This window comes from Stegostoma tigrinum, chromosome 15 (genome assembly GCF_030684315.1).
Source record: "Stegostoma tigrinum isolate sSteTig4 chromosome 15, sSteTig4.hap1, whole genome shotgun sequence".
Lineage (NCBI taxonomy): Eukaryota > Metazoa > Chordata > Chondrichthyes > Orectolobiformes > Stegostomatidae > Stegostoma > Stegostoma tigrinum.
This window is the reverse complement of record NC_081368.1, coordinates 70,139,054-70,164,029: the sequence shown is the minus strand read 5'-3', so window position 1 is coordinate 70,164,029 and position 24,976 is coordinate 70,139,054. Positions and strand designations below refer to the sequence as shown.

Here is a 24,976-nt window from a genome sequence, read left to right as displayed (position 1 = left end):
GCACTATTATCTCAGATTCCAGAATGCCCTCGACCACATCTCTTGTGTTTCCTGTGCCTCAGCTGTCACACCCCCTCCCCGCAATAAAAACAAAGACATATTTTCCCTTCTCCTCATATATCACCCCATTAACCTTCGGATTCAACACATCACTTTCTGCCACTTCTGCCACCTACAATCTGACCCCACTATCAAGGATTTATTTCCCTCCCTACCCTTATCTGCATTCCGGAGGGACCGCACTCTCTGCAACTCTCTCATCCGCTCCACGCTCTTCACTAGCCCCACCATCCCTGGCACCTTTTCCTGCAACCGCAGGAGGTGCTACGCCTGCCCCTACACATCCCCCTTCACCTCCATCCCAGGTCCCAAGAAAACCTTCCACATTAAACAGATGTTCACTTGCTTATGTGGTCTATTGTGAAAGCTGTTCCCAATGTGGCCTCCTGTATATTGGGGAGACCAAATGGAGACTCAGAGACCGCTTTGTAGAGCACCTAAGCTCGGTTTGTGACAAACGACAACACCTCCCAGTCGCAAACCACTTCAACTCCCCCTCCCACTCCCTGGACGACATGCCCATCCTGGGTTTCCTCCACTGTCACAATGATGTCACCTGAAAATTGGAGGAACAGCACCTCATATTCCGCCTTGGAACCCTACAACCCAGTGGTCTCAATATGGACTTTACGAGCTTCAAAATTTCCCCACTCCCAACCTCATCCCAAGACCAGGGCCCTCCCTCCCCCCAACCCCTCCTCTTTGATCTGTCTATCTTCTCTCCCACATATCCACTCCTCCCACCTCACAGACCAACACCTCACCTGACTTCCTGCCTACACTCACTCACTAGCTTTATCTCCTCCTCCTTGACTGTCCCTCTTCTTTCTACCTATCTGCTCCACTATCCACCTATCACCGCCATCCCCTCTCTATTTATTTCAGAGCCCCCATCCCCTCCTGAAGAAGAGCCCAGACCCAAAACGTCAGCTTTCCTGCTCCTCTGATCCTGCCTGGCCTGCTGTGTTTATCCAGCTCCACAGCTTGTTATCTTAGACTCCAGCATCGGCAGTTCCTACCATCACTGAACCAGACGAGTTTTTACATTCCTGAATGATAATTGCCATTACAACCTTTAAATTGTTGGTTTGTTGCTTATAAACTTTAAGAGCAGTGGGGGATTTGAACTTGCTTCAGTTCTGAGGAAGGGTTGCTTGACCCAAAATGTTAACTCTGACTTCTCATCACAGATGTTGCCAGACCTGCGGAGCTTTTCAAACAATTTCTGTTTTTGTCCCTGTATCACTGCCCCACAATTCTGCGATTGTTAGTCCCGCATCAACAACGTTTCCACACAGCTCAGGTCCAAGAATCAGTTTTATCGTTCAATTGAATCACGCATGATGCACATTTACAAGAATTATGAGACAGTATTGAGCAATGTGTTTAAATTGGTCTGACCTTTAATAAGCATTGGTCTATACTAATGACAGCAATCCGGAGTGTGGCAAAGCACTCCAGAAAACGTCTTGACTACAGTGTGTGTTTAGTTTTAGACAATGCAATTTAAAGCTGTACATTTTCAGCAGAGCAGATTGATTTTTTTAATTTGAGCTCAGGGAGCTATGTTGAAACTTGCAGCTCAGTTCACCTATTGCCAAATAATAGTCATGGTTAGCTTATTTATGTGAAGTCACTGTCAAGGCAGTGGTTCCTGTGCAGCCCAGTATTGCTGTGCAACGGAAAATTGAGCAATAGATCACAGTGCCACAAAAAATAAAGGAAGAACAGTAGAAATGAAAGTGCAACAGCTGGTGCAGTGCCAAGCTGGATAAAGGTAAGATAAGCACTTGTGTTTGTGCAGCACCTTACCAGTCACAGGACTTTGCAAAGCAAGCTTAGGCAAGTGCAATACTTCTGCAATGTGGTTGTTGCTATAAAATGGGAAAATGCAGCAAGGGATTGGTGCGCAGCAAGCTCCCACAATGAGCATATAATGTGTTTATATTCACCTAAAAGGGCAGAGGGTGTCTCATTTTAAACTTTCATCCAAACAATGGACTGTTCCACCAGTATGACACTCCCTGAAATGTCCACTCAGGTGCCAGTCTGGATTATATATTGAGGCCTCTGGAGTGGAGGTTGAGTCCACAAATTTTCAGATTCAGAGGTGAGAGCCCTGACGTCTGTAGTCATGGCAGATATGTCGCAGTATTGATTTATTCTGTAACTCAACACTTCGGCAACACCTTTTCAAATGCTCATCTATTACCATCTAAAAGGACAAGTTTCCCTCCCTGTTACCTACTGTCTTGACTTGGAAATGTATCCCCATTTGGATTGTAGTACTTCAGGAAAGCAGATCGCCATCACTTTCTCAAGGGCAATTGGAGCTGGTCAAAAAACCCTGGACTAGCCTGTTGTGCTCAGATCCCATGAAAGAATTTTTTAAAAAATTCAAAACCCCTCTTTGTGGAAGCAAGAGGGGAAGATATGTGTATTTGACTCAGTGTCTCTTGCACGCAACTATTCACCCATACCCGTTCATCCACTCATCTGTACCTAGCGGGGCAACACCCGTTCACTTGCCCAGACATTCATCCAAACACCCATTCAACCATACAACAGATCTCATCACCGACGCATCCATTCACATACATCTATCTTCACATGCACCCATATAATCACTCAATCATCTCTACTCCTTTCAGCCACTCACCCTCCAAAGCATCCTTTCATCCACCATTTAACCACATGTCTGTTTACATCCACTGGCCCCACACTCCCAACTCAGCACACTCCCCAAGTGAGTAGTCATTAAATACACATGGAGGTATGTTTTTATTATAGCAATAATCCTAGTGATCCACTGTCATACTTCTCCTCAACACCATACCCCCATAGCTGGACTCTCAATTTCCCCAGTGGTCACACTTTGTCTTGTCCCACCGCAGCCAGTGTCTCCCTGAAATCCTCCTGGTTCCTGTGCCTCAGACCCTGAGTCCAGGCTTGAGGCTGAATGAAAGCACGTGTTTTGTATTGATCAGTGCCCCTGCAATCACCTGTGAAGGGTCATCGAAATGAAATGATGAAATGAAAGTCTAATAAATAGTGTCCAAGTACATTTTGGTAAATGACGACAAAAACGGAGCCATTCTGTTTCCTCTGCCTCAAGGCAGTTCAATAGAAACTTGGAAAGGAGGTCAATTTATATTTCATGTATACATTTCATCACCAAGAAATGAAGAATGGTGGAGCTAACTTCAATTAAGGTATGTAAGAGGACATTCTTTTCCTATTCAAGTAATCATCTAATGTGCAGGTTTACAGGAAAATGCAAGCAAATGCCACTTTGTCATGATGCTTGTTTAGATATCAAGTGCAGACATGATGGGCCAAGTGGCCTCCTTTTACATGCATCGATTTTGTGAATCTGTCCATCTAGAAATTTGAATTGTACAACCCACTTTTACAATACAAATAAAAGGCAGTCAATGTCGCTGGACTGGTAATCCAAAACACCAGGTGTTCTGGGGACCTGGCTTTGAATCCCACCATGGCATATGAGGTAATTTGAATTTGATGAAGATGTCAAATAAAAGAATCTGGCCTAATGGCAACCATCAGAATTGTCTTAAAACCCCATCCTTTATGGAACAAAACCTACCATCCTTACCCATTCTGACCTTACCTGCGACTGCACATCCACAGCAAGGCAGTCAATTTTTAACTTCCTTCTCAACTATTTGGGTTGGGCAATAAATGTTGGCCTAGTCAGCAACGCCACCATGTACGAATGAATTGAATAAAAAGGTCTGTTGTCAGAATAGGTAGAGCTACGGCCGAAATGTTAACTGGCATTTCTCATTCTGCAAGCTGACTAAACCACAGTGAATTTCCATTCTTTCATGTTTCTATTTCACTTTTTCAGCAATTTATATCTGTCCTAAAATTGGTTTCAGTTCCTGCCTGCTTACATGTATCTTGATGTTTTTACCCTATCCCCAACATGTTGAAATCTCAACTCATCACTAAACCCTTCATCACTACTCATAAAAATCCTTTGAACCAAAAGGTGAGGCATTCCTTCATGCCTATCACGTCACTACCTCTTTACTGCTCCCCCCACCATTTCCATCTGCAACATACTGTGTACTGGCCTACTGCTTCTCCAAAGTGAGCCATCTCTTTAAGTCTGCTTCAAGATCCTTAAATTCCATTCTCCCATCTGAAACTACAACTCTCCCAACACTGGATGAGAGGTGAAGTTTGCTGTTTGTGTACTTTCACACAGTAGAGTTCCTCCATATCCATCATCCCCCTGACCTCCCACTTTGACTGTGGTTTCAAGATTACTGATTAGTGTGAACACAGTTCCACAATCTGATTTTTTTTGTGGTTATTTTCAGATATTACCACCTGTGAACAGCCCATGAAGGGATTGTGGTGTGATTGTCAGTGTTGGCATTGTTGCAGTTTATGATCAGGCTTGATGCTCTCATTTAAGATCATGAGTTGAGGTTCCAAGTGACTCCACACCAAATGCTTGAGCAGGTTTTGAGACTGGCAGTACTGAAGGAGTGTTATGTTGTCTGGGGTGCCATCTTTCAGCTTTAATACTAAACTGACATTGCATCTGCCCTCTCAGGGTGTAAAAGAGCACATGACTCTCCTTGAAAAAGAGCGTGTTTGTTGTGATTTTTTTTTAAAATTCCTCATTGCTGTTTGTAAAAGTTTACTGTGTTTTCTTTATTGTAACTATGACTACACTTCATAAAGGAAATCATTGGCTGTGATGTTCTGTGGTGTATTCTGAGATTGAGAAGATGCTGTATAAATGAACGTTTGTTTGCTGGTCGCACCAACACCACATATGTCTATATTTATACGCAACACTACAGGTGTATACAAAATATATAGAACTTCCCTTTTAATCCTTATTCTTCAATCCTGATCTAACCATTCTCTTCCATGATTCTCTTGCTTAGCACCCAGCCCCAATCACAATCCAAATGGTTTTTTTTTTCCTCTCCCCACCTCCATACAACATTTTCCGCTGTTTAGGTTAGTTAAATCCACCAAAATATGAATTGTGGTTAAGTTGAAATTTGCCATTCTGATTTAGTCATTTTTTATTTTCCAGCTCGCTCAGTCTGTGTCACTCTGATCAGTAATCTTGTTTATTTCTGCCTACTAATGGAAATAGACAAAAGTTTTCAGTTTTCAGGCAGTTTCAGAACCTCTGTCTTGCTAAGTCATCCAATAACATGGCGTTTAAGGAACTTCAAGATTTAGAACTAGAAATGGGGATCTCACTAAATCAGTGAGTTAGAAGCCTTTGACTTCTGAGCCCTGTGGTCAAGACCACCCTGGAATCTGCTGTCTGCCAGTATCTTGGGTTCGGTTAGTGTCTGTCCTGATCTTGTACACCTTAATTTGGCAGTAGTTGGCCATACCAGTTCATGTGGAGTGAGGAATGGAAGAGGGTCTGGAAATGAGGTGCATTTCTGCGACAGTATAGATGCACCCGCATCTTCTGTAGCTTAGCACAGAGCACTTGATAAAGACAGCACCCACTTTAATGTTTGTACCTTCCGTAAGGCTCATTCTAAACTCTGCTGCCCCTGTCCTAAACCATGTCAAATCCTGTAGCTCAAGGGCCCAGGATGGGAACATTGGTGGGGGGTGAGCTGGACTTGGAAGGGGGCGGGGGGTGGGTTGCTGGGTGAAGATCAGAGCCCAGTAACCAGAATTCCTGGGTGAGGGGTGGGGGTTGCGTGGTGGCTGTGGAGGTTTGGTGCCTGCTGTACTCAGATTGGGCATCCAGCCTATGAGCAGCACCATAATTTCAATCACTGTCCATGGCTACATCATCCTTTTGCTCACTGACTGACTCCCTGTCAGGCCATGCCTCAAGTTTCAGACTGGCCTGGTGGCAGAACGTAAGAGAAACAAAGCCACAGCCCCATTTTCGTCAGAAACTGAAGGGGACCTCAGGATTCAGGTCTGTCTCCTGTTCATTGACAGTTCTTCACTGACCCTGTCAACCCTTGACACAACACAGCTTCCCATCTCGACAAAACTCATCTGTGTCACCACCTACCCAGTGCTCCTCAGCCCCTCATTAAAATCCTCCAACTGAATCATTAAAACAGACTGTCTGCTTGTTATAAAATCATTGCTTATGGGATTTTCTGAATTTCAATTGGTTGCCAAAATGTAAGCAATTTAACTGAAAAGTGCTTCATTGTTAGAAAGTGATTTGTGGATATTCTGATAAAGTGCTTTTGTTTACAAATTATTAGAAGATTTAATCCTGCTACACCCAACATAACAATTAAGCTCACATAGTCAGAATTGAACACAGATACAATGCTGCCTCAAGTTTTGGTGCAATATTCCAGCTGTTTCTGTAGTTGAACGGTTAGTGTGTCTTCTCTACAGGATGTGCTGGTGGAATTATTGGAGAAGTGTGCAGACGGACTGTGGAACGCCGAGCGCTATGAGTTAATGGCAGTGATTTACAAGTTCATCATTCCTATCTATGAAAAACGGAGGGACTTTGAGGTAAGTTCCTGCAACTCAACCTGGAGAGCTGAACACAGCAGAGTGTCCAGCTGTCATTCCAAAACACCAGGGGATTGTTTTCAGAACCTTGTGACAAAACCCATTTCTTGAATGACAGGTTTGGACCCACCATTGTAATAGTGGTCCTTGTAGCAATTCAGGACAAACTAGGACCCTTGCATAGCCAACTCTGGGGCCAGTACTGTTGTCTTATTTTTTAAGTAAACAACTGCTTAAGTCTAAATATGGACTTTTATAATCATTTTATTCAGTGATGCAAACAGTAATCTCCTTCAGTTCTTAAATGTCCAAAGGTTAAAAGGTCCACATCAGATCACTGAGACAAGTCCTGTTCTGAAGATCGATGTGAGGATCCCTAATTTTCACTCTTTTACCCCTCAGACCATCCCTTTTCCCTCTCCAATACCCCATCTCAATCTCCTAAGCCTTTCATTTTACACCTTTCACCTGACAAAACATACCACACTGCTATCCATTATAAACTGATTTCTCAGGATCTATAATAACATTTGACCATCTTTTGAAAAGTGTATAAATCATCAGAATAGAAAAAAAATTACCTGATATCTTTTTTTTAAAGAAAGTAAATCATCTGAAAACCTCAAAACCATCCAGGTCACATCCTGTTGATAGCTGTGCTAACAGCCCCTGCTGAGCAGAATCCATTCATGGCTTGGAAGGCCATTTGTAATGATGTTTCACTGAACTACTGTCCTAGGTAACCTTCCTGAGTACAATCTGTCAGAGCCTTTGAACACAGCTAATATCTCTGCTATCTGTTAAAACTTTGAAGGAGCCAATCAGATGGCTGAGATAGGCAGAAAGGACTAAATTAAATCACTGGCAACAGTTCATGCAATCTCATTATAAACCTTTAAAATTCTGACAGGACTAGACAGGTCAAATGCAGGAAGGAAGTTTGCGATAACTGGAGAGTCCAGAACTAGGGATCACAGTTTAAGGACTGAGATAGCCCATTTAAGACCACAATGAGAATTTTATTAACCTAGAGAGCAGCACGTTTGTGGAATTTTCCGCCAAAAAAGTCAGCTGAGGCCAAAATATTGCACGTTTTTTAAGGAAGAGTTAGATTAGCTCTTGCGGCTAAAGAGATCAAAGGGTAAAGTGGGAACAGGGGACTGAGTTGGATGATCATCCATGATCATATTGAACATTGTTGCATAATGACCTACTCCGGCTCCTTTTTTTCATGTTTCTATGAAAAATATTATTCTTTCAAAATGCTAACTTTCCCTTAACAGCTTGCCAATTAGCTTGGCAACCAAATTATTTACTGATCACTTAACTTCTCAAAACAAAAGCATTATAATTAATCACCGCACCAAGATCAGTTATAATATCTGCTGCAGTATTTTGTTATGATATGAAGTGTGCAAACATTTTGTTCTTGTCTTCATAACCTTCATGCCATAGTGATTGCACCTCTGTACTGGTCTAACTCAGATTGCCAAGCAAAATGGCTTGACTGCATCAAATATGAAATGTATCTAGAATAACCACCAACGTAACTGTGCTGGCAAAATTGGGACATTAGTGTGCAGCCTCCCACCCGATCCCTAATAACTCGATTTAGATTCTATAGCCTTGTAACAGAGATAATGGGAACTGCAGATGCTGGAAAATCAGAGATAACAAAATGTGGAGCTGGATAAACACAGCAGGCCAAGCAGTGTCTTAGGAGCACAAAAGCTGACCTTTCAGGCCTAGGCCTCTGATGAAGAGTCTAGGTCCGAAATGTCAGCTTTTGTGCTCCTAAGATGCTGCTTGGCCTGCTGTGTTCACCCAGCTCCACACTTTGTTATCTCTATAGCCTTGTGTCGGCTTTTATAAATTTATAAATCCCCTGCACAGTGTCTTGTATCAACTTGCTCTTAATTTCATTTTTCTTTGTACTTTAGAAACTTGCTTTCATTTATAACACACTGAACGAAGCTTATAAGAAAATAATTCATGTCCTTCACACGGGGCGAAGACTGCTGGGAACGTTTTTCCGTGTTGCTTTTTATGGTCAGGTGAGTGACGTGTTGCAGGACGAATGGGATTCTACTCAACTGAGGGAACTTTTTCAAACTCGGGATGTGACACAACAATAGCTTGTGTTCATGCAGCACCTTTTTATGCATTAGAACCTCCAAAAGTGTTTCACAGGACAACATCTGGCACCAAGCCACAAGTTCAGGCAGTCAGCCAGAAGCTTAGTTAAAGTGGCAGTGTTTTAAGGGGGCTCGTACAGGGGGAGAGTAAGGGGAGCAATTTTAAAGAGGGAATTCCTGAGCATAATGCCCAAACTGCAGCAGTGAGAATGCAGTTTCAGAGTTTAGGTCCCAAACAAAAAGTCAGAGCCAACAGCAACAGACTGATTAAAGTTGTGAATGCTGAAGCAGCTGTAGTTAGAAGAAGGCAAATATCTCAAAGGACAGTGGGGGCTGGAGCAGATTGCAGAGACAGAGAGGGAGGAGTGAGACCATAGGGAAACATGTAAGCAGTTTTAAAAATCAAGGCTTGTTTAATGGCCAGGAACCAGGATATGTCAGTGAGCACTACAGCCATTGAAATATGTTTGAAATGGAGCGGTTAATTGCACAGCACAAACAGCAGTAAAATCATGAGAGGTATTCTGATTTTGTAAATTTAATTGAGGATTAAGTATTGATCTAGATATCCAGTGAACTTCCTTACTGTTCTTTAAATAGTTCCTTGCAGTTTTGGTATCTACTTGAAAGGACTGACATCTGAGTTTTATGAATTATCCTCAGGGTGGCACCTGCAGCAGTGCTGCTTTTCTTCGGTATTGCATTATTGGGTCCACTTAGTTTCTGTGTCAGCAACGCTCTGGAGAGGAAATTGGTCCTATATCCCTCTACGCTGTGACTGACATTGCAAGTAAATATCTCATACATGTACAGAGCACTTACAGCAGTAGAAAATGTTCAGTCTGAGTATTACTTTTTCCGGTACCTTGCTGTGTTGATGTCCTTGTGGATTCATCTTCCTGCAATGTTCAGTTAGTGAATGAGTGCCAATGTGTAACATTCACAGGTGTCTCCTACACTATTGTTAATCTCTGCTGCGGATGAAAATGCTAAATGCGTTCGCTATTGTATTCATTATTCGGTCACATGTCAACTTACGCGATGTGTCCATTGCTAATTAGATATAGAAGTCAAGAAAGATGCAGAGTCATTCACGTAAGTAGTGGGAGCGGGAGTGGCTATTATACTTGTTTCTGGTTTTTTACAATAATTCCCATGCTTCTTGATTCCTTCAGTGTCCAGAGCAGAAAATTCTAAAGATTTCAACACTCTGAGTGAAAAGATTTCTCCTTATGTCATTCCTAAAGAAATGATCCTTTACCCTTAGACTTTCACCCTTATTTCTAGACTGTAGAGCCAGGAGAAAGCACATCTTAGCCTGTAGCCTGTTGAGTTATCAATAAATGATTTATCTTTTATACATCATCTTTTTTCCCTCCTAAATGCCAGAGAATTAAGGACTTTGTACGTATTCTTCCATCAAAGGTAATCCTCTTACCCTGGCAATTAGATTATTGAACTTCATTTTACCTTCTCTGAGACAAGTATGCATTTCCTTACAGTTAGGGTTCATGTGGTACAGTGGAGCCAGGAGGCCCATGTTCAAGTTCCAAGGTGTATCACAGCATCTCTGAACAGGTTGTTTTTCGAAAATATCTATACATCCTGAGACAAGGAAACCACATCTGTACAATGTACTCTGGATGCAGCCTCACCAATACTCTATATATGTACAATTGCAACATGACCTCCTTGCTGTTACACTCGGAACCTCTTGGATTGAAGGGAAATATGCCATTTACCTTCCTAATTGCTTGTTACACCTGCATGTTAAAATTCAGGAAACCATTTGTTCCAGTTGGTGAATCAAGAACAAGGGGAGAAAATCTTAAAACTAGAGATGGGGCACTGGGGATGGAAATCCAGAAGTATTTGAGTCCACAACAAGTAGTAGAAATTCTGAATTTGCTTATGAAATGCACTGTTAATGGTGGGAGTTTTGCTGGAATGCTATTTTTTTTAAGATCTGGTGTGTGCATAATTTGTTACAAGACTTGGCTCAATTACAGACACTGATGGGCGAGTCAAGGGGAATTCCAGCTCAGAACAACTACAAAACCACAAGCATAGAAAGGTCTTTCAACAGGCTTCACAGATTTTACTAAATTATCTACAATAAGCACAAAACCATATACTTACCAAAAGGCAGAGGCCAGCAATGATGTTCCTGTTGGAATACCAATCCTCTACCTCGAGTGATGGAATGTGGGTGTTGCTGGCTAGACCAGCATGTATTATTGTCCAACCCTAATAGATTCAATACATTGTTGTGGGTCTGGTGTCACTTGTAGGCCAGATTAGGTAAGGATGGCTGCTTTCTCTCCCTAAGGGACATGAGTGAACCAGACAGACTTCTACAGCAATTGATGGTATTTATCATTAGGCTAGCTTTTTATCCCAGGTTTTTATTGAATTCAAATTTCACCATCTATTGCGGTGAAACTCAGACATACCTCTCCAAAACTTTAAAATGAAAGAAAGATACTGTGAACGCTGAAAATCTGAAATTGAAACAGTGTGTTGGAGAAACTCGGCAGGTCTGGCAGCACTTGTTGAGAGAGAGAAACAGTCCAGGATATTCTTCAGCATTTGCCACTTTTTAATCCCCAAAACAATAGCCTGAGGCTCTGAATTACTAATCCAGTGACACTTATCACCTCCTGAGTTTATCTTCTGTTCTGTACTCCTGTAGAAGTGGAAGGTAATGGAGATTGGTTCAAGACAGAAATTAATATGTTTTTGAAAACTAGAAGTATTCAGGGAAATGGAAATACTGGGGGAAAGTGGGGCATTGAGGTAGATGATCAGCTACCTCAGGTTTGATGGACTTAATGTGTTCCCAAGTTCTCCTCCTCTTCATGTTGATGCGTACTTAGCACCAAACAAATTCTTATTTATTCTCTGTAACCCCGTTACAGTCTATCTGAATGGTCAGCCATTACCTTATTTGCCACTCTCTGATAGAATCTTGAGCCTGGTTTAGATCATTGTCATTCCAAGGTACTCCAGATTCAGGCTTCCTTGCTCTGCTTATTCCATGTGGTGGCATAGTGGTAACATCCCTGGAGTAGCTAATGTTCTGGCAACAAGAGATCCAATTCCAACCATGTAAATGATGAAACCTGAATCCAGTAAAATGCCTGAAATTAAAAGGCTGGCAATCATCTGGATTGTCAGAAAAACCCATCTGGTTCACTCATTTCCTTCCTAACCATAAAAGATATCTACCGTCCTTACTGAATCTGGCCTATTTGTGACTCCAAACCCACAGCAATGAAGTTGACTCTTAACTATCCTCTGAAATGCCTTAAAGAGCCATTCGCTTCAAGGGTAGTCAGGGATGGATGGGCAACAAGCACTGGCCTTGCCAGCAATGCACATGTCCCATGCAACAATTGAAAAAAACCATGACTACTCAATGAAAGTGATGCATGTTGTTCCATTTCACATCTGTTTAGCTAGACATAACTAATGGTGAACAGGCTAACAGCCTCACTGAGTTTATCCATATTGTAACCATTTTATATTGTCTATGTTCATCCTTTGCATCGTTAATCAATATGTTCCAATTTGTACAAAATTCTAGCTAATTGCCCGATTGATAATGCTTCAGTGGTAATGTTTCACATAAAAGACAATTGTACTCAAGGTACTGAAGGAGATGACAATGAAATTTTAATAGTGCTGTTAATAAAGCAAATGCAATCCAATGGTATCTTCACAATGGGATGTTGTTTTTCCATCACACTCGATCATCATTCTTTCCAAACTGCAAGCTCTCAATCTTACTGCATGGTTTTGTAACAGAGCTTCTTTGAAGAGGAGGATGGAAAAGAATACATCTACAAGGAACCCAAGCTAACCAGGCTGTCTGAAATATCGGAAAGACTCCTTAAACTTTACGGTGACAAGTTTGGAGCTGAGAATGTGAAAATCCTCCAGGATTCGAACAAGGTCAGCTGTATTCCACTGTCTCTTTTTCAGGGGATTGAGGTGCACCATCTCACCAGCCAGGATGTGTCCTTCCCACCTTTTATCAACATCTCTGAACATTTTCTGCTCCATGTATTATACTGTTTATTGCATACAATGCGTGTGCTGTCCAAACAGTTGGCTCATAACTTGTATAATTACACTTCTTTATCTGATCTGTTCTATTACTTATTGCAGTAAAACAGACAGAAACCTTCTCTTTCCCTTTCATGTGTAATATTCCAACTTGTTGATTCAGTGGCGTGTTTTATTGTTGTCATCCTTGCAATTTCTGTGCATCAGGTATTTTGTGCTAATAGCTATAAAAACTGCAGAGTGTCATCCCTGTGGGTACATCTCCCTCCACCTTCTTTATCTCAGAGATGTAATAGTAATCCACAAAAGCAAGCACTGCCACAATGATGCCACCCGAAGGTTGCAGGAACAGCAACTCATATTCTGCCTGGGAACCCTGCAGCCTAATGGTATCAATGTGGACTTCACCAGTTTCAAAATCTCCCCTTCCCCTACTGCATCCCTAAACCAGCCCAGTTCGTCCCCTCCCCCCACTGCACCACACAACCAGCCCAGCTCTTCCCCCCCACCCACTGCATCCCAAAACCAGTCCAACCTGTCTCTGCCTCCCTAACCGGTTCTTCCTCTCACCCATCCCTTCCTCCCACCCCAAGCCGCACCCCCATCTACCTACTAACCTCATCCCACCTCCTTGACCTGTCCGTCTTCCCTGGACTGACCTATCCCCTCCCTACCTCCCCACCTATACTCTCTCCACCTATCTTCTTTACTCTCCATCTTCGGTCCGCCTCCCCCTCTCTCCCTATTTATTCCAGTTCCCTCTCCCCATCCCCCTCTCTGATGAAGGGTCTAGGCCCGAAACGTCAGCTTTTGTGCTCCTGAGATGCTGCTTGGCCTGCTGTGCTCATCCAGCCTCACACTTTATTATCTTGGGAAACAAAGTGGCTTGACTGAAGACTGAGGCAGAAAGTGCCCCAGGTCACTTTCTCTTCTCCCCCACCCTTGCCACTGGCACCCATGAATAACATGATGCCCAGAAAACTCTTCCATATTTCCCAGAAAGAATTCTAGGTCTCCTTTCCAAAATATCTTGCATAGGTTTTGCAAGCTGCTGTCCCATCAAAATATGCAGCGGGTGTTGCTGGTCTGTGACCACCTCATGGGCTCAAGTAAGAGGCACTACGGAAGAGGGTGGGTGATGCCCTGAGAGGGTCAAATATACTGGGTTGGGGGAGTCAGAGGCAGAGGGTAGTGCCTGCAACCCCTTCTTATTGACAGTGAGTGTTCTGAATAAAAGCTGAAATATTTAAGTGGGGGCTCACAACTTCTGAATCACAATTTCCTGGCAGTCTGTGCTGAACGTAGTTACCCCCACATTCAGCCTGGAACCTCCTGCTGGTGAACTATGTAATTTTGAAACATTAATAAGCCCCACCTGCCACCTCTGGTGTATGTAAAACATCCCGTGATGTTTCTCAGGAGAAAAGCAGTGGGTTCTGTCCAGGGCCTCTGCCAACTTTCACTCCTCAAACACAAATGTCGAAAGAACAGAGGTATCAAGGGCATTATCACATTGCTGTTTGTGGAAGCTTGCTGTGCACCAAACAGGCTCCTACTTTCCCTCCAATACAGCAGGTAACAACAGGTATCTTATATATCAATGTACTCTCTCTGCCTAATCAGCATATGACATTTTCTGGTAATTTAGTAGTACTCAGTAAATTTGAGGGGGCTTTATGGAAATTTGAAGTCTAGACATAAACCCAAGTGAGTACTGTTGACTGTAACTCTCCTGTTTGTCCTACATCAAGGTAAAAATTTCCACTGATGGTTCTGAGTGATAACTAACTTCATTTATGTGTGGGCGGTACCAATTTTTTTGCCCACACAGTTTCCCTTTCATTCAAGGTGAATACACTGAAATATAAGTCATACCTAGCACAGGGATTAACAGGATGCTTCATGTAGAAATAGAACCCAGAAACAGAGAAACTCTATTAAGCTTGTTGAAGGCATTTGATAGATCTCATTTGTATACAATGCTCCTGATTATAAAAAAAGATACACAGTACTGAAAAAGGTACAAGCAAGACAAGTGTACCTGTAGCTTGTGGAAGGCATGTTGACTCTATGGCTCAGTGGTTAGTACTGCTGCCTCACAGGACCAAGGATACAGATTCGATTCCATCCGCAGGCAACTGTCTGTGTGTTGTTCTCCACATGTCTGCGTGGGTTGTCTCCAAGTGCTGCGGTTTCCTCCCACAGTCCAAAGATGAGCAGGTTAGGGCAGGTTGGCCATGCTAAACGGTCCATTGTGTCTAGGAGGTGTGTTGGCCATGGTAATATGTGAGGTTACGGGGATAGGTGTGGGGCTGGGGCTGGGCTGGGTGGGATGCTGTTCGGAGGGTTGGTGCGGTCTCTGGACTGAATGGCCTGTTTCCACACAGTAGGGGATTCTATGAAATTTTACAAGGGTGATACCAAGACTGAGAGGCTATGACTGAAGATTTCAAACACACAAAGTGGTGGAGAAACTCAACAGGTCTTGCACCACTTGTGAAGAAAAAATTTTAATTAACATTTTGAATCAAGTGTGACCATTCTCCAAAAGAGGCTTGGATCCTTACGTACATGCACAGTTGCATTAAGGCAGGGAATCCCAGGATTTTGTTTCCAAGGATGTATTTCCAAGAATCACATCAGCTAAAAACCACCATCTATGATGCTGGGGTTCTCAGGAGGATGAATCATCCACTTCGAATCACAGAATTCCATACAGTGCGGAAGCAGGCTGTTTAGCCCATTGAGTCCACACCGACCCTCCAAAGAGCATCCAACCCAGACTTACGCACCCCTGCCCCACCCTAACCCTGTAACCCTGCATTTCTGACCTGCACATCCCCAGGCACTATAGGTAATTTAGCACGGCCAATCCACCTGACCTGTCCATCTTTACACTGTGGGAGGAAACTGGAGCACGCAGAGGTAACCACACAGACACAGGGAGAACGTGCAAATTCCAACGGTAGAATCAAACCTGGGTCCCTGGCACTTTGAGGCCACAGAACTAACCACTGAAGCACCATGCTGTCCAATTTGTCACCTAGTTGAATATTATCACCAGTGTTCAGCCTTGTCATTTACACTGATGTGCTGGGCTTCTCCATCGTTAGTGATGGAGATATTTGTGGGCTTGCTTCTCCTGGTATTGTTTCATTCACTACAAACATTCGCATCTTGGCATGGCAGGATCCAGAGCTTGAGTCCGAATCAAATAGGTGTGAAATCAATTAGCCCTGTATGCTGTTGATACTGCTTGACACCAATATCATGTAAAACATGTAGTCCTGTGTCATAGCTTCACCAGGTTGACACTTCATTTTTAGGTCTACCTGGTGCTGTTCCTGGCATGCCTTCCTGCACTCTCCATTGAACCAGAGTTGATCTCCTGATTTAACGGGAATGGAAGGATGGGGGGAATATGCTAAGGCTTGCGGCTATAGCATGTTATTGAATATAATTCTGCAGCTGATAATGATGCACTGCTTGCTGGGTGCCAGATTTGACTTTCTGTATCAGTTTGAAAGCCATCCCATTTGGCACATTTGAAGTGCTGCCCAGCATGGTGGTATCTGCATTGTGAGGACAGGACTTTGCATCCATAAGGAGTAATGGTCACTCATCTCAATGGCAGATGCATCTGCAAGAGATAAATTGATGATGACTAGGCCCTTTCTTATTAGTTCCTTCACCATTTGCTTCAGGCCCAATCTTGAAAGTGTGCCCTTCAGACTCAGCCAGCTTGAGCTATTGTTGATTACAGACATTGAAGACCTTCAAAAAAAGCCCATTCTGCATTGTTTTTCACCATCTATACTTCTTCCACGTGGTGCTCATAGTAGAGGATCTTTGATTCACAACCAAAGGGGCAGTAAAAGGTGGTAATTAGCAGGAGGTTTCCTTGCCTCAGCTTGACTTGCTGTAGTGACACCCCTGGACGAGAGAATGTTGACCTAACAGATGTCACTAAAATTAGCAACATTTGATAGGGTAAGCACAGAGAAATCCAAAACTAGGAGCCTTAAATGCAAGATAGTCATTAATCAATACAACAGGAGAAATATCTGTATATAAAATTTGATCACACTGTGGAGCTCACTGTTACGCTGAGTGGTTGAGATCAATAGTATCGATGTGTTTAAGGAGAAGCATTCTCCAAACTCTATGCTTAACACTGAGAGAGGCAGCGTATAGTACACAATGGGAATCAAAGTATATATGAAAGGGTGAGAAAGTGGGCTCGTTGTGAAGCTTAGGCACAATCTTATTGAATAATGGAGGAGGTTATTTTTGGCTTGCTTCTACTCTTACACAATCTGCACAGTTCTGTCAGCAATAAAACCTTAACTAATCTAAAGCTGTGTTTATTGGACCTCACAGATTTAATGAATACATGGATACCTTAGCAACGTAATGTGTTTTATCAGTGTAACATTTCTGATCTCAGATAATAGATTAAAAAACACATTTGTGCAATAGCTGTAAGTGAGGAGGTGATGTTATAGTCACTAGGGTCACTGGACCTAAAACGTTAACTTTTTTTTTCTCTCCAAAGTTTATCCAGAAATTCCTGTCTTTGTTTCAGATCTTGTTTTATAAAAAGTAAGGAGGCTATACTTCAGTTATACTAGGCCTTGGTGAGACCAGAGTATTGTGTACAGTTTGGTCCACATATTTAAGGAAAAATGTAAATATATTGGAGGCAGTTCAAAGGATGTTTCCTGGAAGGATTGACACCTGGAAGGAATGGGGTGTCATATGATCGAAGGTTGGACAGACTAGATTTGTATCAATTGGAGTTTAAGGGCAAAAGGTGATTTGATTGAAGTTCAGATCCTGAAATGATGTTGATAAGGCTGAGAATTTCTTTTGTGAGCATTGTGTGACTTTGGGCCTCTCTGCCTCACGAGGCAATAATGATGGGGTCATTGAATATATTTAAAACAGAGGTTGACAGATCTTTAGAAAGAGGAATCAAATTGTATTTGTAAGGGAGGTAGATGGAAATGTGAAATTTGAAGCACAAGCTGATCAGTCATGATCTTACTGAATGGCAGAATGGCCTACTCCTCATAGTTCACATGTTTACAATGAAGAAGATTACCTCAGAGTACAATGGGATTTTGATCAGATGGGCTGATGAGCTGAGAAGTGGCAGATGGAGTTTAATTCAGATAAATGTGATGTACTACATTTTTGAAAGGCAAATCAGGGCAGGACTTATACACTTAATGGTAGGGCTTTGGAGAGATTTGTTGAACAAAGAGACCTTGGAGTGCCAGTTCATAGATCCTTAAAAGTAGAGTTCCAGATAGACAGGATGGTGAAGAAGGTGTTTAGTATGTTTGCCTTTATTGGTCAGTGCGTTTGAATAAAGGAATTGGGAGTTCATGCTGTGGCTGTACAGCACACTGGTTAGGCCACTTTTGGAATACTGCATTCAGTTCTGGTCTCCCTGCTGCAGGAAGGACATTGTGAAACTTGAAAAGGTTCAGAAAAGATTTACAAGGATATAACCAGAGTTAGAGGGTTTGAGCTTTTAGGAGAAGCTGAAGGGACTGGGACTGTTTTCCCTAGATCATTGCAGGCTGAGTGGTGACGTTATAGAAGTTTATTAGATCGTGAGTGGCAAAGATAGGCTAAATAGCCAAAGTCTTTTCCCCTAGGGGGCATAGGTTTAAGGTGAGAGGGGAAAGAGTTAAAAGAGATCTAAGGGGCAGCTTTTTCACACTGAAGGTGGTGCGTATATGGAATAAGCTGCCAGAGGATGTGATGGAGGCTGGTACAATTACATTCAAAAGGCATCTGCAAACAGGAAGGATTTAGAGACATATGGGCCAAATGCTGGCAAATGAGGCAAGATTAATTTAGGATATCAGGTCAACATGGGTAAGTTGGACTGAAGGGTCTCTTTCTGTGCTGTACATCTGTATGAGTCTATGAGCTGACCCTGAGATCATCGCGAACTACTGGGATATGCCTGGGTTTTTGTTTTGTTTTAGCATCTCCCTATTTTTATAAACCTCTGTTCGGTCGTTAAATTTTCTTTTACTTTTCAGATAAATGCAAAAAACCTGGACCAGAAATTTGCATATATTCAGGTAACTTTTGTCAGTCCTTATTTTGATGAGAAAGAGCTGTCAGAGAGGAAGACCTATTTTGAGAGGAACCACAACATCACGCGATTTGTCTTTGAGACTCCATACACATTATCTGGGAAGAAGCAAGGAGGTGTTGAGGAGCAATGCAAAAGGCGAACAATTCTAACAAGTAAGGCCAGACTTATCTATGTAATTGACTCGCAATTCACAGGAAACCAAACCTATATAGGCTTAATGCATGCTTCAACCTTATGAATTTAAAAAAACAGAAATATTCCCACTGATCACCTTTCACAAAATTATGGAATGGCTGCAGCATAAACTAGGCCATTTGGTCCATTGTGTCTGTGCCAGCTTCCTGAAGGAGCTATTCACCAAAGTGTCACTCTTAGTCTTGCTCCATGACTCGGCACATTCTTCCTTTTTAGATAATGACCCAATTCCCTCTTGAACCTTGCTCCACCCCACACCCAGACAGTGCATTCCAAATCTTAACTTTTTTCACCAAGTGGGTGGTTTCTTCTGAAGTTGCCAATTGTTTCTTTCGCCAACTTCATTAAATCTGTACCCTTGTGTTCTCCACCTTTCCTCTATGGGAATGATTTCTCTTTAGCGACTCTATCCAGAATCCTCATGATTTTAAAAACCCCAAACGGAACTCCTCCAAATCGTCTTCAAAGAGATCAGTTCTGACTTCTCCTGTCTTAGATTTAGATTAGTTTTATTGTCACGTTCTGAAGTAAAGGAGTACAGCGACAAGTTTTCAATGTTGCCACACATGGCACTGTCTTAGGTAGAAGTACCTAAGTACAAAAACTTCAGAACAAGGTGGAAAGAAATAGGGATAAAGTGAAAAGTTAAACATCACAGTCTGTCTGTACAGATTAAAGCCCTCATCCCTGGAATCATTCACGTGAATTTTTATTTCTGCACTATGTCTACTGTCTTCACATTCTTTCTAAGTTGTGGCACCCAGATCTGTTTGCAATACTCCACTTGAGGCTGAACTAGTGTTTCGTACATGTTCTAAGGCTCAGCCTAAATTGATTGCAGATCACTGTTAATATGAATATTTCTCCAGTCCTATTAACAGCTTGAGTGCACAGATCAAATGAAAACAATGAGGCAAATGCTCAACCTGATTGTCATTTGTCTTGCTCGCTACCTCACCCCACTCTCAAAATCTGAACACTGAAGCTATTGTCTTGCGATTTCTCCTGCTGTTGTACCCTGCTGAGTGCTCAATAACCTGTGCAGCTCCATTACAACTTGGCTGTTGATATTTAATCACCTCCAGCAACGCACTCCTTCCCGTACGTAAAGAAGAGGATTGCGGTTATGTATGAGCACCAGGTCGAACTGAAGCCCATTGATGTTGCCATCGACGAGATGAATGATCGCACGACTGAGTTGCGAAAGCTGTGCACATCGAACGGCCTTGACATGATCCAACTACAGCTCAAGCTCCAAGGCTGCGTTTCTGTACAGGTGAGAGCTGTCTGGAATGGTGATTAGAACCCGAGACTCTCGGATTGATCCAAACTCTCACTGCCTTTAGAAAGATGGAGAAACCCTGACTTGTTCCAATGACCAAAGCTCCCAAGTTTATTCTGAAGAGCGCACATTAAAGCTCAAAGAGAAGTACATCCAGTGGTAACTATGGCAACTTCTCTCTGTCTAGTCTGATTCTGTTTGGTGCAATAGATTAAAAATTTTCCATCATAAAATGGTCATATTTTTAAGATTGTTTGAAAGGTCTTTGTGCATCTTGGTATAACCTCATTCTCATGGGAGAAAACATATCAAACCCCCAAGGCAGCCTTGGTTCAGTCTCCCCAGACTTTTTGCTGCAAGGGAGCCTGAACTCTGGCACTGTATTGTAACTTGGATTTAATGTTAATTGAGAAGCATTGATTACAGTGAAAACAAAAATCTCTTCCTGACCAAATTGATGAACAAAGAACAGTACAGCACAGTACAGGCCCTTGTGTCACGATGTTGTGCCAATCTGTTATCCTACGAAGATCAAACTACCCTCCATACCCTACACTATACTCTCATTTATGTGCATATCCAAGAGTCACTCAAAATTCTCTAAAGTGTCTTACTCCAGTACCACTGCTGGCAGTGCATTCCACACACCCACTGCTGTCTGTGTAAAGAACCTACCTCTGACATCCCCCCTCTAGTCTCTGACTATCCACTCTATCTCTGCCTGTCGTCATCTTGTACACTTCTATCAAGTCTCATCCTTCTTCGCTCCAATGAAAAGTGCCCCAGCTCCCTCAACCTTTCCTCATGAGACCTGCCCTCCAGTCCAGGCAACATCCTCTGCACCCTTTCTAAAGCTTCAACATTCTTCCTATAATTAGATGACCAGAACTGAACATAATATTCCAAGTGTGGTCGAATCAGGGTTTTATAGTGCTACAGCATAACCTCAGGGCTCTTAAACTCAATTCCCTTGCCAATGAAAACCAACATACCATACTCCTTCTTTACAACCCTATCAACTTGGGTAGCAACTTTGAGAGATATATGGATGTGGATCCCAAGATCCCTCTGTTCCTCCACACCACCTAGAATCCTGCCATTAACCCTATATTCTGCATTCAAATTCGACCTTCCAAAATGAATCACTTCACAGTTTTCTGGGTTGAATTCCATCTGCCACTTTTATTTTTCCCAGCTCTGCATCCTGTCAGTGTTCTATTGCATACAGTGTTTTAGCTTTTATTAATAGAGGGATCGAGTTCCGGAACCAAGAGGTTATGGTGAAGCTGTACAAAACTCTGGTGCGGCCGCACTTGGAGTATTGTGTACAGTTCTGGTCACCGCATTATAAGAAGGATGTGGAAGCTTTGGAAAGGGTGCAGAGAAGATTTACTAGGATGTTGCCTGGTATGGAGGGAAAGTCTTACGAGGAAAGGCTGAGGAACTTGAGGCTGTTTTCATTAGAGAGAAGAAGGTTGAGAGGTGACTTAATTGAAACATATAAAATAATCAGAGGGTTAGATAGGGTGGATAGGGAGAGCCTTTTTCCTAGGATGGTGACGGCGAGCACGAGGGGGCATAGCTTTAAATTGAGGGGTGAAAGATATAGGACAAATGTCAGATGTAGTTTCTTTACTCAGAGAATAGTAAGGGAATGGAACGTTTTGCCTGCAATGGTAGTAGATTCGCCAACTTTAGGTACATTTAAGTCGTCATTGGATAAGCATTTGGACGTACATGGAATAGTGTAGGTTAGATGGGCTTGAGATCGGTATGACAGGCCGGCACAACATCGAGGGCCGAAGGGCCTGTACTGTGCTGTAATGTTCTATGTTCTATGTTCTATGCAACGTATGACAGCCCTCCATGCTATCCACAACTCCACCAACCTTCGTGTCATCAGCAAACTTACTAACCCATCCTTCCACTTCCTCATCCAAGTCATTTATAAAGATCACAAAGAGCAGAGGTCCCAGAACAGATCCCTGTGGAAGACCACAGGTCACCAAGCACCATCTGAATACTTTCCATCTTCTACTACCCTCTGTCTTCTATAGGGTGGCCAGTTTTATATCCAGGCAGCCAAATTTCCCTGAATCTCAGGCTCACTTAGAAAGTAAGGAGACATATCATGGTGAACCTTATCAAATGCCTTCCTACAATCCATATACACCACATCCACTGCTCTACCTTCATCAATGTGTTTTGTCACATCCTCAAAGAATTCAATAAGGCTTGTGAGGCATGGCCTGCCCCTCTCAAAGTCATGCTGACTATTTCTAATCAAACTGTGCTTTCCCAAATAACCATAAATACAATGTCTCAGAATCCTCTCCTATAATTTTTCCACCACACAAGTAAAACTGACTGGTCAGTAATCCCCAGGATTATCCCTATTCCCTTTCTTGAACAAGAAAATGACATTTGCCACTCTCCTATTATCTGGTACTACTCCAGATGACAGTGAGGAAGCAAAGATCATCACCAAAGGGGCAGCAATCTCTTCCCTCGCTTCCTGCAGTAACCCTGGGCATATCCTGTCTGGCCCAGGGCACTGATCTATCCTCATGTTTTTCAAAATTTCGAGCACATCATCCTTCCTAACATCATATTGGCTGGTTTCATGCTGTCTTCACAAATGTCAAGTACCCTCTTACTGGTGAATACTGTAACAAAGTATTCATTAAGGACCTCCCTTACTACTCCTGACTCTGCGCACAATTTCCCTTCACTATCCCTGATTGGCCCTACCCTCACTCTGGCTATTGTCTTGTTCCTCACATAAGCATTGAATGCTTTAGAGTTTTCCTTCATCCCAACTGCCAAGGTCATTTGATACCCACTTCTAGCTCTCTCAAGTCCACTCTTCAGTTCCTTCCTGGCTACCTTGTAGCCCTCTAGAGCCCTTTTACAACATTGTATGGACACTAGAGAAGTCATGTTTAGCTTCGAACCAGCACCACCATTCATTATAATCATGGCTGATCATCCACAATCAGTATCCTGTTCCTGCCTTATCCCCATAACCCTTGAATTCAAGGCTGACCCAGCCACCAATATTGAGCAAGTGCTGCATTGTCCGAGGTGCTATTTCAAGGTTTTGTTAAGGTAACGTCCCATGTGACTTCTGCAGATGGATGTAAAAGATCCCCTGACATCATTCAAAGAAGACCATGGGACCTCTCCCTGATATCCTGGCTGATCTTGATCCCTTGGCCAACATCGTGGTCCACTTGTTGTTATCGCCTTCCTGTTGTGGGAGCTTGCAGTGCACAAATTGGCTGCTCTTTATTGCATTGGCCCACTTCAAAAATCATTGCCTCTTAAGCACTTTGAGACATTTTGAGTTGTGAAAACGATGATATAAATGCGAGTTTCTCCTTATGTTCTCCCGTTATCCTTAACCCTACATCCAGTGTGAACATAGTGTCAGTGCTATTCGAACTCGATGGTCATCATATTGCTGCCTAATTTCAATTTGAAAAACTGAAATACCCCACATTCTGTCCAGTCTATAACTGTATGGAAGTTCTTTTGTAAACGTTAGTAATCTTGCAAAATTAGGATTTCAAAACGCAATAATTCTAATGATTGCACTTGTGACAACTCCATCAATGTAATTTCCATGTTCAAGTTGAGCAGGGATCTGCTATGACTGTGCAAAAAACAATGTCTTATCTGCACAAAATCTGATGAACCATTTCACCTTTGCTACTTTGCCTCTTTTCTTTTCCTGAAGTATAATATAAAATGGAAAGTGAATTTGAGATTGGCCATGACCTTATTAAAGGGCAGAGCAGGCTCAAGGGCCTGCTCCTGCTTCTTGTCAGTGTGAATGCATTGAAAATGGTGTGCACTTTCAACTTCCAACCTGTTGCAGGTGAATGCAGGACCATTGGCCTATGCAAGAGCGTTCCTGGATGACAGTAAAGCCAGTAAACTACCAACTAAGAAAGTGAAACAGTTAAAGGAAATATTTCGGTGAGAGGATTAAAATGTTTCATTTTTTTTAACCAAGATCACTGTATTTATCCAGTTTTTACAAGCAACTCATTGATGTTATGCTTTGTTCAGACACTTAAGCTCTTATTTGTAAGTAGAAGAAAATGGATCCTGCACAGGCTTTTGATTGTCACGAGATCCCTCATTGGGAACTTTATGAGTTCTTCCTGTTATGAAAATTGTTTTCTCTCTATTTCATTAGTGAATAACGAAACTTGTGATTAGTACGTCACATAACCTCCTCAATCAGTTGCTTCATGTCAAGTCTTTACTTCACCTTCACTCTTCTTTTACCTTCCGCTGTCTTCCCTGCTTCCCTCCACTGCATGTTCCCAACTGCCTCCTCCCACCCTCTGCTTCCTTCCCCTCCCCCACCCACTCTTCCCTTTCCCTCTCCCAATTGCCTCCTCTCTCCTCTCCTCCTCTTCCTCTCTCCCCTTTCCCCGTCCTTCCCCTTTCCCCGTCCTTCCCCTTCCCCCCCCTTCCCCTTTCCCCCCTCCTTCCCCCTTTCCCCCCTCCTTCCCCCTTTCCCCCCTCCTCCCCCTTTCCCCCTCCTTCCCCTTTCCCTCCCTGTTTCCCCCACTTGTCTCCCCCTTTTCCCATTCTCCT

General features: G+C 42.7%; 1 protein-coding gene across 5 annotated transcripts in view; it reads left to right on the top strand.

Annotated features, from left to right (window-relative positions):
• The window catches only part of dock11 (dedicator of cytokinesis 11), a 272,082-nt gene that overhangs the window by 234,698 nt on the left and 12,408 nt on the right, over window positions 1-24,976 (top strand). For all 5 annotated transcript variants that reach the window (XM_048544154.2, XM_048544150.2, XM_048544152.2 and 2 more), the window contains 6 exons: window positions 6,445-6,567; window positions 8,508-8,621; window positions 12,510-12,656; window positions 18,830-19,040; window positions 20,169-20,359; window positions 24,246-24,346. In XM_048544154.2, coding sequence (XP_048400111.2) covers window positions 6,445-6,567; window positions 8,508-8,621; window positions 12,510-12,656; window positions 18,830-19,040; window positions 20,169-20,359; window positions 24,246-24,346 — 887 coding nt within the window. The remainder of the gene's footprint in view (window positions 1-6,444; window positions 6,568-8,507; window positions 8,622-12,509; window positions 12,657-18,829; window positions 19,041-20,168; window positions 20,360-24,245; window positions 24,347-24,976) is intronic.